This window comes from Pipistrellus hanaki (genome assembly GCF_964339955.1).
Source record: "Pipistrellus hanaki genome assembly, chromosome: 4".
Lineage (NCBI taxonomy): Eukaryota > Metazoa > Chordata > Mammalia > Chiroptera > Vespertilionidae > Pipistrellus > Pipistrellus hanaki.
In genome coordinates, this window is record NC_140506.1 from 33373801 (window position 1) to 33389205 (window position 15405).

Here is a 15405-nt window from a genome sequence, read left to right on the forward strand (position 1 = left end):
GTGTGGTTATGTGGTTAGGGTGTTGGGTCCAAGCACTGAAGGATCTGGGGTTTGATACTCATGTCAAGGGTATGTACCTGGGTTGCACCATAGGGGCAAGTGTGGGAGGCAACCAATTAATGTGTATTCTGGGCACTGGGAATCCTCAGGTGAGCTGGTGGGTATATATGAGTGTGGATATGCTTCTGGTCTTCTAGAGCAGAGTATCCAGCAGTAAAGATAAACAAATTTTATATATATATATGTGTGTGTGTGTGTGTGTGTGTGTGTGTGTGTGTGTGTGTGTATATATATATATATATATATATATATATATATATATGCCTAAGCAACTGGCCAACCTGCTGGGAGCTATGATGCACACTGACCACCAGGGGGAAGACAGTCAATGCAAGAACTGCCAAGTTGCGATGACTTGGCAGCTGCGGTTCTCAGGTGATGTACCCAGAACCAGAGAGGAGGGAGCCTGATTCCAGGGTGCATCGCCCGAGAACTGCCCTCCTGCAATCTGGTACCCCTCGGGGGATGTTGGAGAGCCGGTTTTGGCCCGACGCCTGCAGGCCAGGCCGAGGGACCCCACTGGTGCATAAATCCAGGCAATGGGCCTCTAGTAATCTACACTAATAAAAGAGAAACATGCAAATTAACTGTACCTCTGCTATGCCCACAAGCCACACCCACTAGCCAATCAGGAGCAAGTATGCAAATTAACCCAACTAAGATGGTTGCAGCCACAGAGCAAGCAGGAGACTTGGGTTTCCCTGGCAATGGAGGAAGCCAAGCTTTCCGCCCACTCTGGCTGGCCCTGGCCTCTGCTCAAGACTACAAAGTTTCAATTATATTAGAAGATAAATAAATCCCAGATACCAGGGCCTCCACGTGGGTCGCTGGGGGGTATGCTGGACTGCAAACCACCACAGGCCCCTCGCCCAGGCCACCCCATGCCCTAAGGGAACCCCCACCCTGATCCAGGACACCCTTCAAGGCATACCAGCTGGCCCCCACCCATGCACCAGGCCTCTATCCTATCTAATAAAAGAGTAATATGCAAATTGACTGTCACTCAACACACAAGATGGCTGCCTCCATGTGGACACAAGATGGCTGCCACAAGATGGCCAGCAGTGGAGGGCAATTGGGAGTGACCAGGCCTGCAAGGACGGGAAGTTGCGGGTGATCAGGCCAACAGGGGATGGCAATTGGAAGGGACCAGGCTGGCAGAAGAGGGAAGTTGGGGGTGACCGGGCCTGCAGGGAAGGGCAGTTGGGGGGACCCACGCCTGAAGGGGAGGGCAGTGTAGAGTGATCAGGCCTGCAGGGGAGGGCAGTTAGGAGCAATCAGTCTGGCAGGGGAGCAGTTAGGCATCAATCAGGCTGGCAGGGGAGTAGTTAGGGGGTGATCAGGCTGGCAGGCAGAAGCAGTGGGGCAATCAGGAAGGCAGGCAGGCGAGCAATTGGGAGGCAGCAGTCCTGGATTGTGAGAGGGATGTCTGACTGCCCATTTAGGCCTCATCCCAGTAGGATCTGGCCTACACAGATAGTCAGACAAGCCTGTCACAGGTCCCAAGTGCTGTGGGCCAGACCATTACCTTTATTCCTCACTGACAGGCTGGCCTGTATACAGGATGGGGCCATAGCCTTTGACTGCCCACATGTCTCCTATGCCAGGGTTTCAGCAAAGAGCTCAGAGCAAAAAGTTTATCGCCAATAAGTCATGGTTGCTAATACCTAAGGCAACAGACTATTTTGTAAATCTTAGCATAGCCAGTTGATTTTTTTAAAAAACTAACATGCATTCTAGTATTAAATCTGTATTGACTGCTCTAGACGAAACCGGTTTAGCTCTGTGGTAGAGCGTCAGTCTGCGGACTGAAAGGTCCCAGGTTCGATTCCGGTCAAGGGCATGTACATTGGTTGTGGGCACATCCCCGGTAGGGGGTGTGCAGGAGGCGGCTGGTCGATGTTTCTCTCTCATCGATGTTTCTGGCTATTTCTCTCCCTTCCTCTCTGTAAAAAATCAATAAAATATATTTAAAAAAAATCTATATTGACTGCTCTAATTTCTACCCACTCCTCTTTCTTAAGTCTCTCATCCCTCAGACTTTTATGATGATATCACGTTTGACATTTTGTTGCTTCCTTACTATCACCACCCCTTTCCTAGGACAGAGGCTATATTCAATATGTTTGTGAGAAATGGCTGCAGAGGGGCTGCCTTTAAAAAACATTTTTATTAAAATAAACATTTTAATGAGTTCTAAACATAGACAAAAGGCAATCAAAATTCCCAAATGCTTCATATATTTTAAAAGCCTTAATTGTCACAGGAAATAATGTTCCTGTGTGTTTCCCAAGGAACTGAAAAGTACATTATGGTTACTGTAATCCTGCTGGATAGAGACAGTATCTTCTCTTTATTCTTTGTTGTGCCTGATACTATCTGTTCAGCACATTTTTAAGAAGAGAAATCTGTATGTAGGCTAATGCATCTGTGTGCCTCTCACTTCCTATGAATACCACAAAGCCAGGATATTTTCATCACCGGGCCTTGCAGAGTAAGGTCCAAACCCTGAACAATAGGTTTAGTTTTTGCATTTTTTTTAATGTCTTCTTTAATACTGGTCAGTACTGTATGTCCTCCTAACTCCACAAGGCCAAAGAAAAGATCGGTTCTGTCTTGCTGGGCGGGGTACCCTGAACACCATGCCCGCTATGGTATCATCATCGCTCCCGAGAACCTGGCTTCATCACAGGACCCAAGGCAGAGGCCTGGCTTGTGCAGCTTGGACAAGATAAATATCCCCCTTCTGCATGCACGAACGGGGTGGGGTGAGGGTGGGATCAGTGTGTGTGGGGGGGTGTAGGTTGGAGCGTTTTCACAACTGCAACCAGGGGCCTTAGGTTTCCCCAACCCTTGGACTGTCGGCCTGGCCCTGACCATTGTCCACACACACCTCGTCCCTGCAGCTTCCGGGCCGCGAGCGAGATGATTTGCTGCAGATGACATCAGCCCCGGGGCCAACTGGCTGCTCGGGAGGAGGCAGCCAACGCTCGCTCGAGGATGTGCCGGGTGGTCCTTTCCTCCTCCTCTTCCTCCTCCGCTCCTAGCCTGGTCTCCATAGAGAAGCGGCGCCGCCCCTCTCGCTCTCCCTCCCCGCTCCTCTCCGCCTCCCGCGCCAGGAGAGGGCGGACGAGGAGGCGGCGCCCGGTGCCAGGAGGAGGGAGGACGCAGGGGGCGGAGCGGAGGCAGCACCTTCCGAGATAATCCTTTCTCCTGCGGCAGAGGAGAGAGGAGCAGCCGGAGCGAGCGGGCACCTCGCCGAGGCTTCGCGGGGCCGGCAGGATGGCGACCGTGGTGGTGGAAGCCGCGGAGCCCGAGCTGTCCGGCGGCATCGCCAACCCGGCGGCGGCGGCGGCGGCGGCGTCCACTTCGCCCAGCCTGTCGCACCGCTTCCTCGACAGCAAGTTCTACCTGCTGGTGGTGGTCGGCGAGATAGTGACCGAGGAGCACCTGCGGCGCGCCATCGGCAACATTGAGCTGGGTAAGCGGCCCCGGGGGATGAGCTGGCGCGGCGACCCCACGCACGCGGCGACCCCACCCAGGGCGCAGCGGCCAGGCGCGCCCCGCACCCACCGATCCCCGCCGCTTCCCGCACACGGTCCGGGCTGTTTTGTTTTTTTTTTGTGAGCTAACGTCAGAGAATAATGCCAATTTTATTTGAGACCCAGTGGGAGTCTCCTTACCTTGAGGGACCCCGTCACCAGGCTGGGTCTGCAGATCCGAGCTAGCCACCGCCTCTCCCGCTCAATGAAATGCAGGTGTCAGAGGAGCAGAGGCCACAATCCTGCCGCTGTCGCAGGAAGCAAGGGGGGGGGGGGGAAGGGGCGGCTTGTGCAGGCACTCCTTTTATTCCCTCTCTCACCCCACAAAATAATGGACACCCTCATCCCCGCCACACCCGGGGTGGAAGCGCCATGTGCCAGGGCCCCTCGTGGGGAATCATCCTCAGCACAGCTACCTCGACCCCCGAGAAACGCCCTTTTCTGGCTAGCCACCTTCCGATCTTTTCTTTCCTGGGAATGACGAGGCTAGTCCTATTGCCACGCCCGTGCCCCCCCCCCCTCCCGCCCCCGCCTCCCCCGGGACGCAGATGGAGAGCCTCTCGCACTTCATTCCCTGACGGCGCCCGCCTAGTTACCGCCCCTGGGACCTTGGTTACGGCGTGGAGAAAGGACAATGGGACCCCAAGTTGTGGGGTGGGGCTTCTTATTTGAAAAGTCTCAACCTCCAGAGTGATGGCTTGGGGGGCAAGGAGGAGGGGGGGGAAGGGGGGATGGCGGGCAGGGACAGCGCCTCTCCCGGTGCGCGCACGGGGAGCGCGCTCTGCAGAGGCCGAATAGCGGTCCGCCAGGGCCCCCCGGCGCGGCCGCGAGAGTCCCCCGGGCGTAGCCTCGGGCACGAGGGCCGATCCACCCCGCAGCCCCGCCTGGGAGGGCTGCCGCAGTGCCTCCACCTGCCTCCGCACTGCGGCGCCCCCTTCGGGCTCAGCCCGCCTGGGCCTCGGGCTCGGGGGTGCTGCGTGCCCCACCTCTCCCTGAGCCCAGCTTTGTTGTGCTCCAAGGCCCCGGTGGGCAGCCCCGATCTCTGCCTTTTTCTTTATCCCCGGGTCCCCCTCTCCCCCTGGCGCCTGACTGAGGTCGCCGGGTCCCCCTGCAGCCCTAGCCCCGCGCTCTTTTCTCTCGGGGTTCTGCTGGAGCTTTTCTGCCAGGAGACACCGGCGGGTGGGCGTGGTGCAGTCCGCAGTGCGGTCTCTACGGCAGCCCGAGGCGGACAAAGGGCGTTCTCGCAGCCCCAGCTCCCCGCCAGCCCCCCTTCCCCCCCCCCCCAAAAAAAGCCGAAAGAAAAACCTTATTTCAGATGAGAAAATAAACGTTTGTCAGTCATTTGCCTCCGCATTTGGCTGTCCCCAGAACAAAAGGCTGCAGGGTGGGGACTGGAGTTGTAGACCTGTTCTTTTGTTTAACTTTAAGGCACAGATTTTCCCTTTCAGCTAAAAAAGAAAAAAAAAAAAAAAAAAAAAAAAAAAAAAAAAAAAAAAAAAAAAAAAGAAAAAGAAGAAAAAGAAAGAAAAAGTAAAAGAAAAATGAGCAGAATTAAGAATATTTTATTCGGGGAAAAAATCAAGAATAAAAGATTTCAATAATGATATGCCTTATTAGAACATCTCAATAACCCATATTTTCAAACTATAAGCTTTTAATCTGATCTGTTCTAATTTAGTGTGTTTGCACATTATCTCCTTAGAAAATTTCACAGGCACTGACTTTGGGTGTGGCTCTTTATGAATCAATGACTTCGGCTTTAAAAAAAATGTTTTGTTTTGTGAGTGGATGTGTCAGCACCATTGCCAGGGGATAATAATACCTTAAGAGGTGCTTTTCTGTCTATAAAATCTTCATAACCATCCGATGTGGTGCCAGGAGAGGGGCCATCAGCCCCATTTTAGAGATGAGGGCCCAGAGAGGCAGGAAGGATGAGGGGACGGGCTCAAGGTCACACCACTGGTGACAGGAGTGCTGCCCCTGCAGCAGCACTCGCTTTCTGGCCTGGTCATTATGTTAGTGCAGGACCGGCTAACCTCAGAGAGAGCTCAAACAGCCGTTTTCAGAGCCTGCCTTTGGATAGCCATCCACTTGTGGGCTGCATCCGTACAGGGAGGTGGTTCAGAAATCATCTCCCACCATAATTATCTCCCTGCTTTGTTACTCCGCGGATCCTCCTTCCAGTACCTCATTCCTCTGCCGGTTCATTCAAGCTGCTTCCGTTTGAGGATAAAGCAGACACATTGAAGGACACATGTCCTCTTTTTTACACTACTAGTACTTAGTGATAAAGTTCAGATTTGTCTTCCTGACGTTTTCTTTTAATTTTTAAACATTTTTAATGAAGTGGTATACATAGAGAGGAAAAGGCACGTATTATAGATGAGGAACTCGGTGGCTTTTCACAAAAATTTCACAGGAAACACCTGTGTTTCCCAGATCAAGAACCTGGCATGACCGGAATCCCAGAAGACCCCTCACGTTCCCTTTCCAGTCACCATGCCTTCCTGAGTGTTCATTCCCTCATTTGGTCGGGCTTTGCATGAACCTCCAAAATGGCTGTATTGATCCCATTAAGAACCAACCAAGTGAGTAGCAGAGCCATTTCCTTACACACAGTAACAGATGCTGCTTCCCTCTGGAGACAGCTCTCCTGAGCCCTGGGGTCTCGGATGCAGCTCAAGCTTCGGGGCCTTCCAGCGCTAAGTGGTCCCACAGCTTTTCAGGCAGCGTGAGATGACTTAGCAACAGGGCAGGCCAGCTCTGTTTGCCCGGGCCTCACACGCTGCTGCCTCCGCCTTCGGGCCCCAGCTGGGCCTCCTGCAGAGGTCACTCTGCTACCACTGCTGTGGCTGCCGGTGCCTGTGGGCCACGCTGGGAGAGGCAAGATGGAGATGCTCCAGGGGCTGCAGCTCTGATTGTGTGCTACAGGCTGGCAAAGCAGTGCAGCATCTGCCACTCTTGCTTCCTGTTGGCCCTCCCACCTTAACTGGTGCGCCGTGGGTTTGGAGACCCTGGTGACTTGGATTGTTGCCATTTGATTATTTATTTTAATTAATTAATTAATTAATAATATATATTTTTTTGCCATTTGATTATTGAGGAAGTCAATAGAAAATCAATCTGTAGGGAGATGGTGGTAATGCAGCAAATCAACAGGCCTGAAACATCTCAGTGTGGATGCTTAGTAAATGCTTCTTGAAACCAAGGAAGAGAGATGTTCACTCAATTGTATTCAAGAAGGAAAATGTAAGGTTTAGGTAATTTCTTCTCACGTTTGAAACAATAGTCTTTCCTCGGACTGGTCTAGATTTATTTCATTTGCCACGGGGGACTTACTGCCCAACCATTGTCGTTACCACCACCTACAGCTTCTTGGGACCTTTTTCGCCCCCTCTCTCATTGGTCCCCAACATGTACTTCACAGCCATCCCATTCTTAGCAGGGCCCCCACTTCTCCCGTGTATTTTAGGACATTGCCTACCTGCATCCGTGCTTTGCAAACGGAAGCCTTGTGAGAGGAGTTGCCACTGCTTCATTTTTATTGTTTCAAAGGAATACTGTCAGTTTAATGCTTTTACTATTAAAGGGGGTAACCTTGCACTGGGAATCAGCAAGATTTGTTCATAAAAAGATACATCTACTGTGTAACATCTACTGCCCTGGATTCTTACTTATTAATTTTTAAAATTTTCTTTTGTTAACCCTCACCACAGGATATTTTTCCATTGATTTTTTTAGAGAGAGTGGAAGGGGGAGAGACAGAGAGAGAGAGAGAAAGACATTCATGTGAGAGAGACACATCAATCGGTTGCCTCCCATATGGGCCCGACCAGGGCCTCGGATCAAACCTACAACCAAGGTACATGCCCTCGATGGGAATTGAACCCAGGACTCTTCAGTCCGTGGGCCAACACTCCATCCACTGAGCCAAACCGGCAAAGGCAGTCCTGAATTTTTAGATGTAACTTTAGCTGAATCCATTGGAACTTTCTGATGTTAACCTTATTGAATATTTTCAGTCTAAGACGGCTAATAGAATTAAAAACCCAGGAAAATTTGGGTTTGGTTTTCATTTTATTTTAACAGGAAAAAAAAAAATCAATATATGGTGGGAATTAAAAGAAATGTTAGTGTTAAATTTATTATATTCGTCTTTATATTTTTCAAAGTCAAAAGGCAGATGGATTTCTGCTTGCACTCCTTAGTTGGTATTATCTAAGGGTTCTATATGCATGCTGAAATGTAAGCCATTTCCCAAACGTAAGGTCATTAAATTGATGATTCATTGTTAATCTTCTCCGAATGCTTACTTTTTAAATAAGTTACAACTTTTAGGCCAATAAAATAAATTATTATAAATCACTTCTTTTGTTTGTGATACTTACTAATACCACCTGTAATCAATATTTTGAAATGATGAGCTCTGCATGTAAGATATTGTTAGCATAATACATAAAATATTGATATATATTATGAATGTCACATTATTGGCTTAAATAAAAAGAAGAAGGTAAATCAAAGGTTAGCTCAAGGAAAAAAATAGGACAACTTTTCTCTGAGAAATAAAACCTTGAATTTAGCATTTCCTTTGTTTTAATTTTGTTTCTTTAGTGTAGGATACCAACCTGACTTGATCACTTTTTAGCATAGTTTTACAAACAGCATCTTAGGGGTATAGGATAATCACTTAGATACTTGTGGAAAATACTGAAAAGCCAGTTTCTCAGAGGGAGTAACTAAAGCTCATGGAGGAAAATCAACTTGTCAAAGGCCCAAATAACTGTCAGATAGAACGCAACGGGCCATTTCAACATGGAATGCATGATCGTGAGCTTCTGCTTTCTTCAGTCTACTGCCTGAATATAGCTTTTAGCCTTTAAATGGAAGGTGTTTTTTTTTGTTTTTTTTTTTTTTTTTTTTAATTGTTGGTTTCATGAAAGACTCCTGCAGAATGCTTGCATGACTGATAAACTTGGCCAGATCTAACCAGTATAAAGTTAGGGAACCTGGCTCTTCGTTGTTCACTTTGACTTCTATGATGACAGTGACCCCTCCTCCCCCCACTGCCCGTACACACACATACATACCCATACGTTCAGCCTTTTCTTCTTTTTCCGACTAAAACGTCATGTTCACGTGCACTCTCGCCTGCCCTTTGTGCACTGCTACCACCTGAGGTCGGAGAGCTGAGAAGGAAAGATCCTTTGTTACCTCCTGACCTCTGTGGCTGGAGAACTGGTGACAGAGTGATGGCACTCCTTCCTGATTAGGTGGGAGAGTTCTCCGGATGCCTGGCCATAGTTTAAAAAGTGGAGGTTTGTCTCCTCCAAGGGGTGGGGTTGTTTTGCCCCCACCTGGGTAAGCCTCTAGGGAGCACAGTCTCCATGGAGTGCTGGAGAAGCAAAGCCTCAGGGAAAAGCTTGACCTGTTGTTTACTGGGTGTGTATGTGTGTGTGTGTGTGTGTGTATGTGTGTAATGGTAGGTGGGTGAAGAGACTGGGAGGGGGAGGGGGAACTATCAGAAAAGGGCCAGGAATTAATCCTGGCTTCTCTACAACCCATCAGAGATCAGGATGACCTGCTTTTGAAAGCCAGCACTCTACTATTCTCTCTGAATCCAGGGGAGAATGTGGGAAGGGCCAAAGGAGATACATATTTTTTTGTCCTATAAGCTTTAGAGGGCCCACTAGTGGCTTCCTCTTAGACACAAAGGGGAGACATATAATCTACTAAATGCAGCATGAACCTTCATTGAGAAATACAATATCTCTTTATTGACATTATCTATTAAAAGGTACAAAATAATTACAAAGTATTTTATTTCTAAAATTGGTTTAGAAAGTGGTATAACTCCAAAAATTTCCTAACTAAAATAACCTATAAATCCATTATAACATTTATTTTATAAGTGGTAGTAGTGATTATGCATCGCTAAGAAATAATTTGGCTAGAAATTGCTCCCTTGACAAGAGAAAGAGAACCTTAATTTTTTAGTTTCATTTGAAGCACTGAAATGAGAAATATTTTTTAGCCGCTGTTTACTAGTGTAATTTAAAAATTGTTAAATGGATTTTTTATTATTCCATACTTTTTCCATTGCTAAATTATAGATCATATAACCAAGAACTTTATGAAATATCACACAAAGATTTCATCGTGTGTCATGACAAGTTAATTGAGGCCAACGGAAAAATGGCAAACAACAATGTAAGAGCAAGTCTACGTCCAACCCTAGATGAAGTCATTCAAATGTTGTAGCACTTTGGACATTACTCAGAACAAAGGCAGAAAAATTGTATGAGTTTAATTTCATTACATATAACTCATTATCAACTTATTGACCCAACTTGACAAGCCAGAAGACAGAGTAGAGCTCTGACCCAAGCACAGAGGATCCACTCAACAATTACTAATTAAGCAGCTCAGACAGGACTCCTCGATTTTCCACACTAGACGAGTAAATAGTGTATGTTTAGACTGAAATAAAATATTCTAATGAATTCAGACCCCTCAACCTGTCAAGCTTTCTGTGAAACAAAAAGAACCCATTTATTATTTCTGCACTAAAAAGATCCACGATATCTCAACATGCTTTTCTTGTTAAAATTTAAATACTCCATTAGCACAAATGCAAACTGAGACTGATAATGTTTCCAGGGAGACTCATAAAATTCTCCCTTATAACTTAGCCTCTCTTTACGAATGTTAACTCTTTCACACCTGAATTATTGCCATGGATTACTGTGGAGAAATATCTTCCTCCCTATAGTGGACATCTATTGGAAATATTTTTCATAGTTGAAAAAAGTGTTTGGTGTATAATCTGAATACATATACATGTTATTTTGGGTGCCCTTGACTGGGAATCGAACCCGAGACCCTTTGGTGAGCAGGCCCATGTTCTAGCCATTTAACAACACCGGCTAAGGCTGAAGATATTTTTGATGTATAGTCAAATGAGTTTCCAGAATATTTTTGTAATATGTGTGTATTATATTTTTATAATGTGTATTATATTTTTATATATTTTTATATTTCCCCCAAAACTAGATAGCTCATGTTGGGCTAGTATATAATATCCACAATTGTACCTTTTGCCCAGGTGTCCCTCCTTCCTTTCTCTCTTCCTCCTTTCCTTCCTGCCTTCCTGCCTTCCTGCCTTCCTGCCTTCCCACCTATCTAATCTACCTTGATTGTTTGCAAGATAGGAAGAATGAACAAGAGGTAAATGGGAATAAATGGAGATATGCATTTAGGATTTAGAGGTGTCCTTAAATAACACACTCCTCTATGTACTTCCAAGTCTGTGCACCTGACTAATGACCAGCAAAAATGATAATTCACTGGCTGTGTTATACCTACTTTCAAGCCCTGCCCTTAGTTGGTATGCAGTAAATGATTGTTGTTCCAGAGATTTGTTGCTGGCAGTATGCCCGCGCAAAGGTACAATTATGGACACTGTATACTGGCTCTGCCGTGAGCCATCTAGTTATTTGGGGAAATATAAGAATATATAAAGCACATACCCACTCCAGAGTTTTGTGGTTCCTCAGTTGCCCCTGGCTTGCTCCTCAGATTTCTGTTCTCCGATATCCTCTGGGCTCCTCTCTGCATCTCCTTTGGGAGGGCAGGAGAGAGGAGGGCAGAGGGGCAGGAAGGAGGAGACTAGGGAGGGAGGGCAACAGCAGTCCTTGCCCAGGTGTCCTCTCACCCCAACTTCCAGCCTAGTGAATGAAAGCCTGAGCTTCTGTGGGAATAGACAATGCATGGCCCCCAACTCTGTAGAAAGTTTATGAAATATAAAAAGTGGCCACATTTCTTTGCCTCTGGGTAAGAAAATGCAACACAACTAACAATTGTGAATGAAAGAGCTGCTTGCCAAGCTGATCAGGTAAAATAAATGCCTGGAAGGACAGACAGGCCAAGATTTGGAGATTGAGATCTAACCTTTTTACCAAAGATCACACAAACTTTGGATTGATATCCTGGGGTTAACAAACTAAGGTCAAAAGTGGGATGGATAAAAAAAAAAAAAAAAGAAAGAAACTGTACATGCGCACAAAATGTAGAGGCACACTGCAGGAACATTTAAAAGCAAAGGCCTGGGCTCGAATGGCAGTCCCTGGGCTGCTGGCTTTCCCAGCCCCATCCTACTTTTTCTTGCTACTTACAAGTAGACCATGGGGAAGCCAGATTGTCTGGTGGCCTCTTAATTGCTTCAGAACTCAACATCTTTCTGTCCTTTATATTCCCTCACTGGAGGAAAGCCTGTCATTTTCCTAATAACTGTTTTCTTTTACTCTTGCAGAAAAGCTGCATTTACGCTTTACGAGGTTCAGAAGTTCAGTCCACAGTGCTAGTTATTCCTCCCTGCGGCCTGGCGGAGAGAGCTCTCTGGCCCTCCCATCTTGTGGGCATCCCATCACCAAGCTCTTCAGAAAAGGGGTTTCCACATCCTCCCAGAAAGCCTGAGACTTGTCACAGTGACTCTTTCCTAACCATTCTGAAATGACTAACTGGAAGTCTGTCAACTGTCTTCCTTTTCCTCCTTAGGAATCCGATCATGGGACACAAACCTGATTGAATGCAACTTAGACCAGGAGCTGAAACTTTTTGTATCTCGACACTCTGCAAGATTCTCTCCTGAAGTCCCAGGTGAGACTTGGGTGTAGTATTAGTCAACTTAGAATCTGAAAGGATGGGGAAATAGGCCAATGACTAGAAAACTCTGCCTGGGTTATCAAAAAAGACTTTCTCTTATTGTTGAAGGATTCTTTGTATTTGTTATTATCTACTAGAGGCCTGTTGCATGAATTCGTGCACAAGTGGGATTTGGTTGGCCTGCCCCAATGAGGGCCCATTGGGCCAGGCCAGTGGGGGAGAAGGGCCATGGGCAGTTGGCTGGCTGGCCCTGCCCCTGATAGGGGTGTTGGGGCCAATTGGGGGCAGGGCCAGCTGGGGTGGGGGGCCTTGGGCGGTTGGCAGCTGGAACAACCCCCAGTTGGGATGTTGGGGGCCAATTGGGGCCTGGATCACTGGTTGGCTGCCTCAGTGCACGTCAGAGCCACCGGTTGTTCTGGTCATTCCGCCGTTCTGGTCACTGGGCTTTTATATAGATAGATAGATAGATAGATAGATAGATAGATAGATAGAAGATAGATATAGATATATAGATATATAGATAGATAGATATAGATAGATAGATAGATAGATAGATAGATTAGGTTAGTCAGAAGCCATATTTTAAGAAAGCCAACTTAAGTTGTCACTGTGTGGGTTATATATTTTATGTATTCTTAGAGATTTTTAAAGTTCTGGGGTATTTTATTATTATCATTATTATTTTTTGCTATCTCACTGTACTCTGACCTTAATTGTTACTCAAATGAAGCTATGAATATAAATTCAATGCCTCCAGAATCTCACAACTTGACACCCTCCCAAGAAAAAGGAAACATATGCATTTCAAAATAAAATATACATCATAATTTCATCCTTGCAATATCATACACTTTTCTTAATAGGGGTAAAAGAGTCTGAGGTTGCAATTGCCGTTAAAATAGCCTTTCTTTCAGAGATGAAAAAGAATACTACAGGACATTAAAGGTAAGGACACAAAAACTTGTCATATGTGAAGATGCTCCCAATAACCAGTCACTGAAAAGAGACCAGGACTGAGGCAGGTCTGCCCTGGCAACAGTCTGGAATGTGTGGGTTCTTGACTTCATGCGGGAAATATTTCACGATACTAGTCCAGTGATTTTGAGGAATGTTTATTAAAGCTGGGGACAGTGAAACAAAGGAAAGGCTTAAAAGAGAAGAGGCAAGATCAAGCAACAGGAGTGAGCCTAGGAGGAGCTGCATTGGTCCTTTAGAAAGAGGCAGCAGTGAGTCAGCTGGGCAGTGTGGACTCAGGAAACAAGTTATAGAGGCAAAAGAACTGCCCTTGCAGACAGGTTCCGGGGATTGCTCAGGATGAGCTGCCGCTGCCTGCTGCTCTTCTGGTTGTAAGTATCCTGGGAACTTGTAGAGCTTAGAAATAAAGCAAAGATACACACCTGAGGAAAGCACGGGGGAAGGCATGTGCATGCTGAAGGGAGAGCACACACTGGGTCCTTTGCCTTAAGGGTTTTTATGTGTTTTCTAAAGATGGGAATTTTAGGGGAGGTTCTCAATAGAATATTGGTCAGTTTTCCAGGTCTGTCCTTTGATATGTCGATGCATCAAAATAAGCATATAGAGGGGCCAGGGTCATTCTCTGGTCAGTTTCACCTTCAAAGAATGTCACCGGAAAGCCTGTCCCAGCTTGGTCTCGAATGTGTAAATTATTTGATCCTAAGTGTCTTTGGCTGGGAAAGATGAGATCTTGGGATTTTTTAGCTCGCTGTAAATTGCTCAGCCATCTGTTTAGCTATCTGTCTCAGTTTCCTCACACCACTTGCCAAAGGATTTTCCTAGTTTCTTACTCTCTCGCCTCACTCTGACCTCTAGGCCTGAGAATGTAGTTAGACTCACTTATCTTATCTTCCTCTTGAGAACAATGACCCATATTTCTGTCAGTTGGTTACATTTAGGATTATGAGCAGAATTGCTGGCCCATAAAGACTCCAAACCTGGGATGTTTTTCTCAAAGCTCTGCCATTGATGACTCATAGGTACTATATTACATTTTATTTCTTGAATATCACTTAAATTTTATGTAAAATAGAGTAGAGCATAATCTTTTCTGTCTACATGATTTTGTTGTATGCTTGCTAATTTTATTGGCATTAATATAAAATTAGGAATGTGTACAGCCTCTTTTTGACTGACCACATCCTGTTCAATTAGTCCTGTCCATACTGAGATTTGAAACCACTTACAGAATGTCAGTGCCTTTATGAATCACATTTGACTGCAGCAGTATACCCATGAGAGATTCAGTTCTTGTCTTTGAGTTTGATATTAGAATAAAATTCTATATATTCTGGTTAGCAAATGAATTGTGGACCTCAAGCATGGAATCGAGTAAATGTGCTAAGAAATACATAGCAAGAACTGGCTTATTAAAAGTTAAATCTGCTGCAAAGCCATGCAAAATCAGCTCTTTGTATTGAGAAAAGAGAATGATCCTGGAAATATCAGATGGCACGTGATTTGTTGAAGTAGAGGTACAGTATGTGTTTCTCTCATTGTTACTGTGTTGTATTTTTGTGTCTTGCGCATCTTCATAACTTTTAAAATCATCTCACGAAAAGGAAAATAAGGGAAGTACCCTTTTCCAACAAGTATGTTTCAAAATGTAAATTCAAGCGTTTATCCTTTCTCTGTAGGTTGTTCTGGCTTTCTTACCATCACTGTTTGTAAGACTACTTCTTTTGTTTTGTTTGAGAGGGAGGGGTAAACAAAGTCTGTGATTCCCATTGTGTTCATTCATACTTGGGTTGACTTTATAGAATGACAGCTGTGTATTGAAAAATGCAAGACTGCAAGAATTGCTAAAGAATTAACTGGTTTTAGACCAAAGACTAGCATTATTCTAGTGGACTAGGAAGGTCAAGTCTCCCCCGAACTACCACTTTAGCCTAATGTACCATCTCCTTCCTTTTCCTGTCACTTACAGTAAGGGCTGGTTACCTAGCTACTTGTATCAGTGCTATGCTAGGTGCCGTGTCTAGAGATGACTTAAAAAAGACTGGTGATTGCCTCAAATGCACTTAACAGCTCATGTAGGAAAATTTATTTTAATATTCTTTTTTCCATCATGGTGTCTTTTGCCTATTAAAATAATTAAAACTTTTTGAGAATCCAAATCCTCACC

The 15405-nt window shown here is 45.8% G+C and overlaps 1 protein-coding gene across 1 annotated transcript in view; it reads left to right on the forward strand.

Annotated features, from left to right (window-relative positions):
• The first annotated feature begins 3018 nt into the window (after positions 1-3018).
• MAP1B (microtubule associated protein 1B) overlaps positions 3019-15405 on the forward strand; it is an 81856-nt gene continuing 69469 nt past the window's right edge. The window contains exons 1-2 of the mRNA XM_084880878.1: positions 3019-3541; positions 12159-12260. Of these exons, the coding sequence (XP_084737004.1) occupies positions 3343-3541; positions 12159-12260 (301 nt within the window). The 5' untranslated portion in view covers positions 3019-3342. The remainder of the gene's footprint in view (positions 3542-12158; positions 12261-15405) is intronic.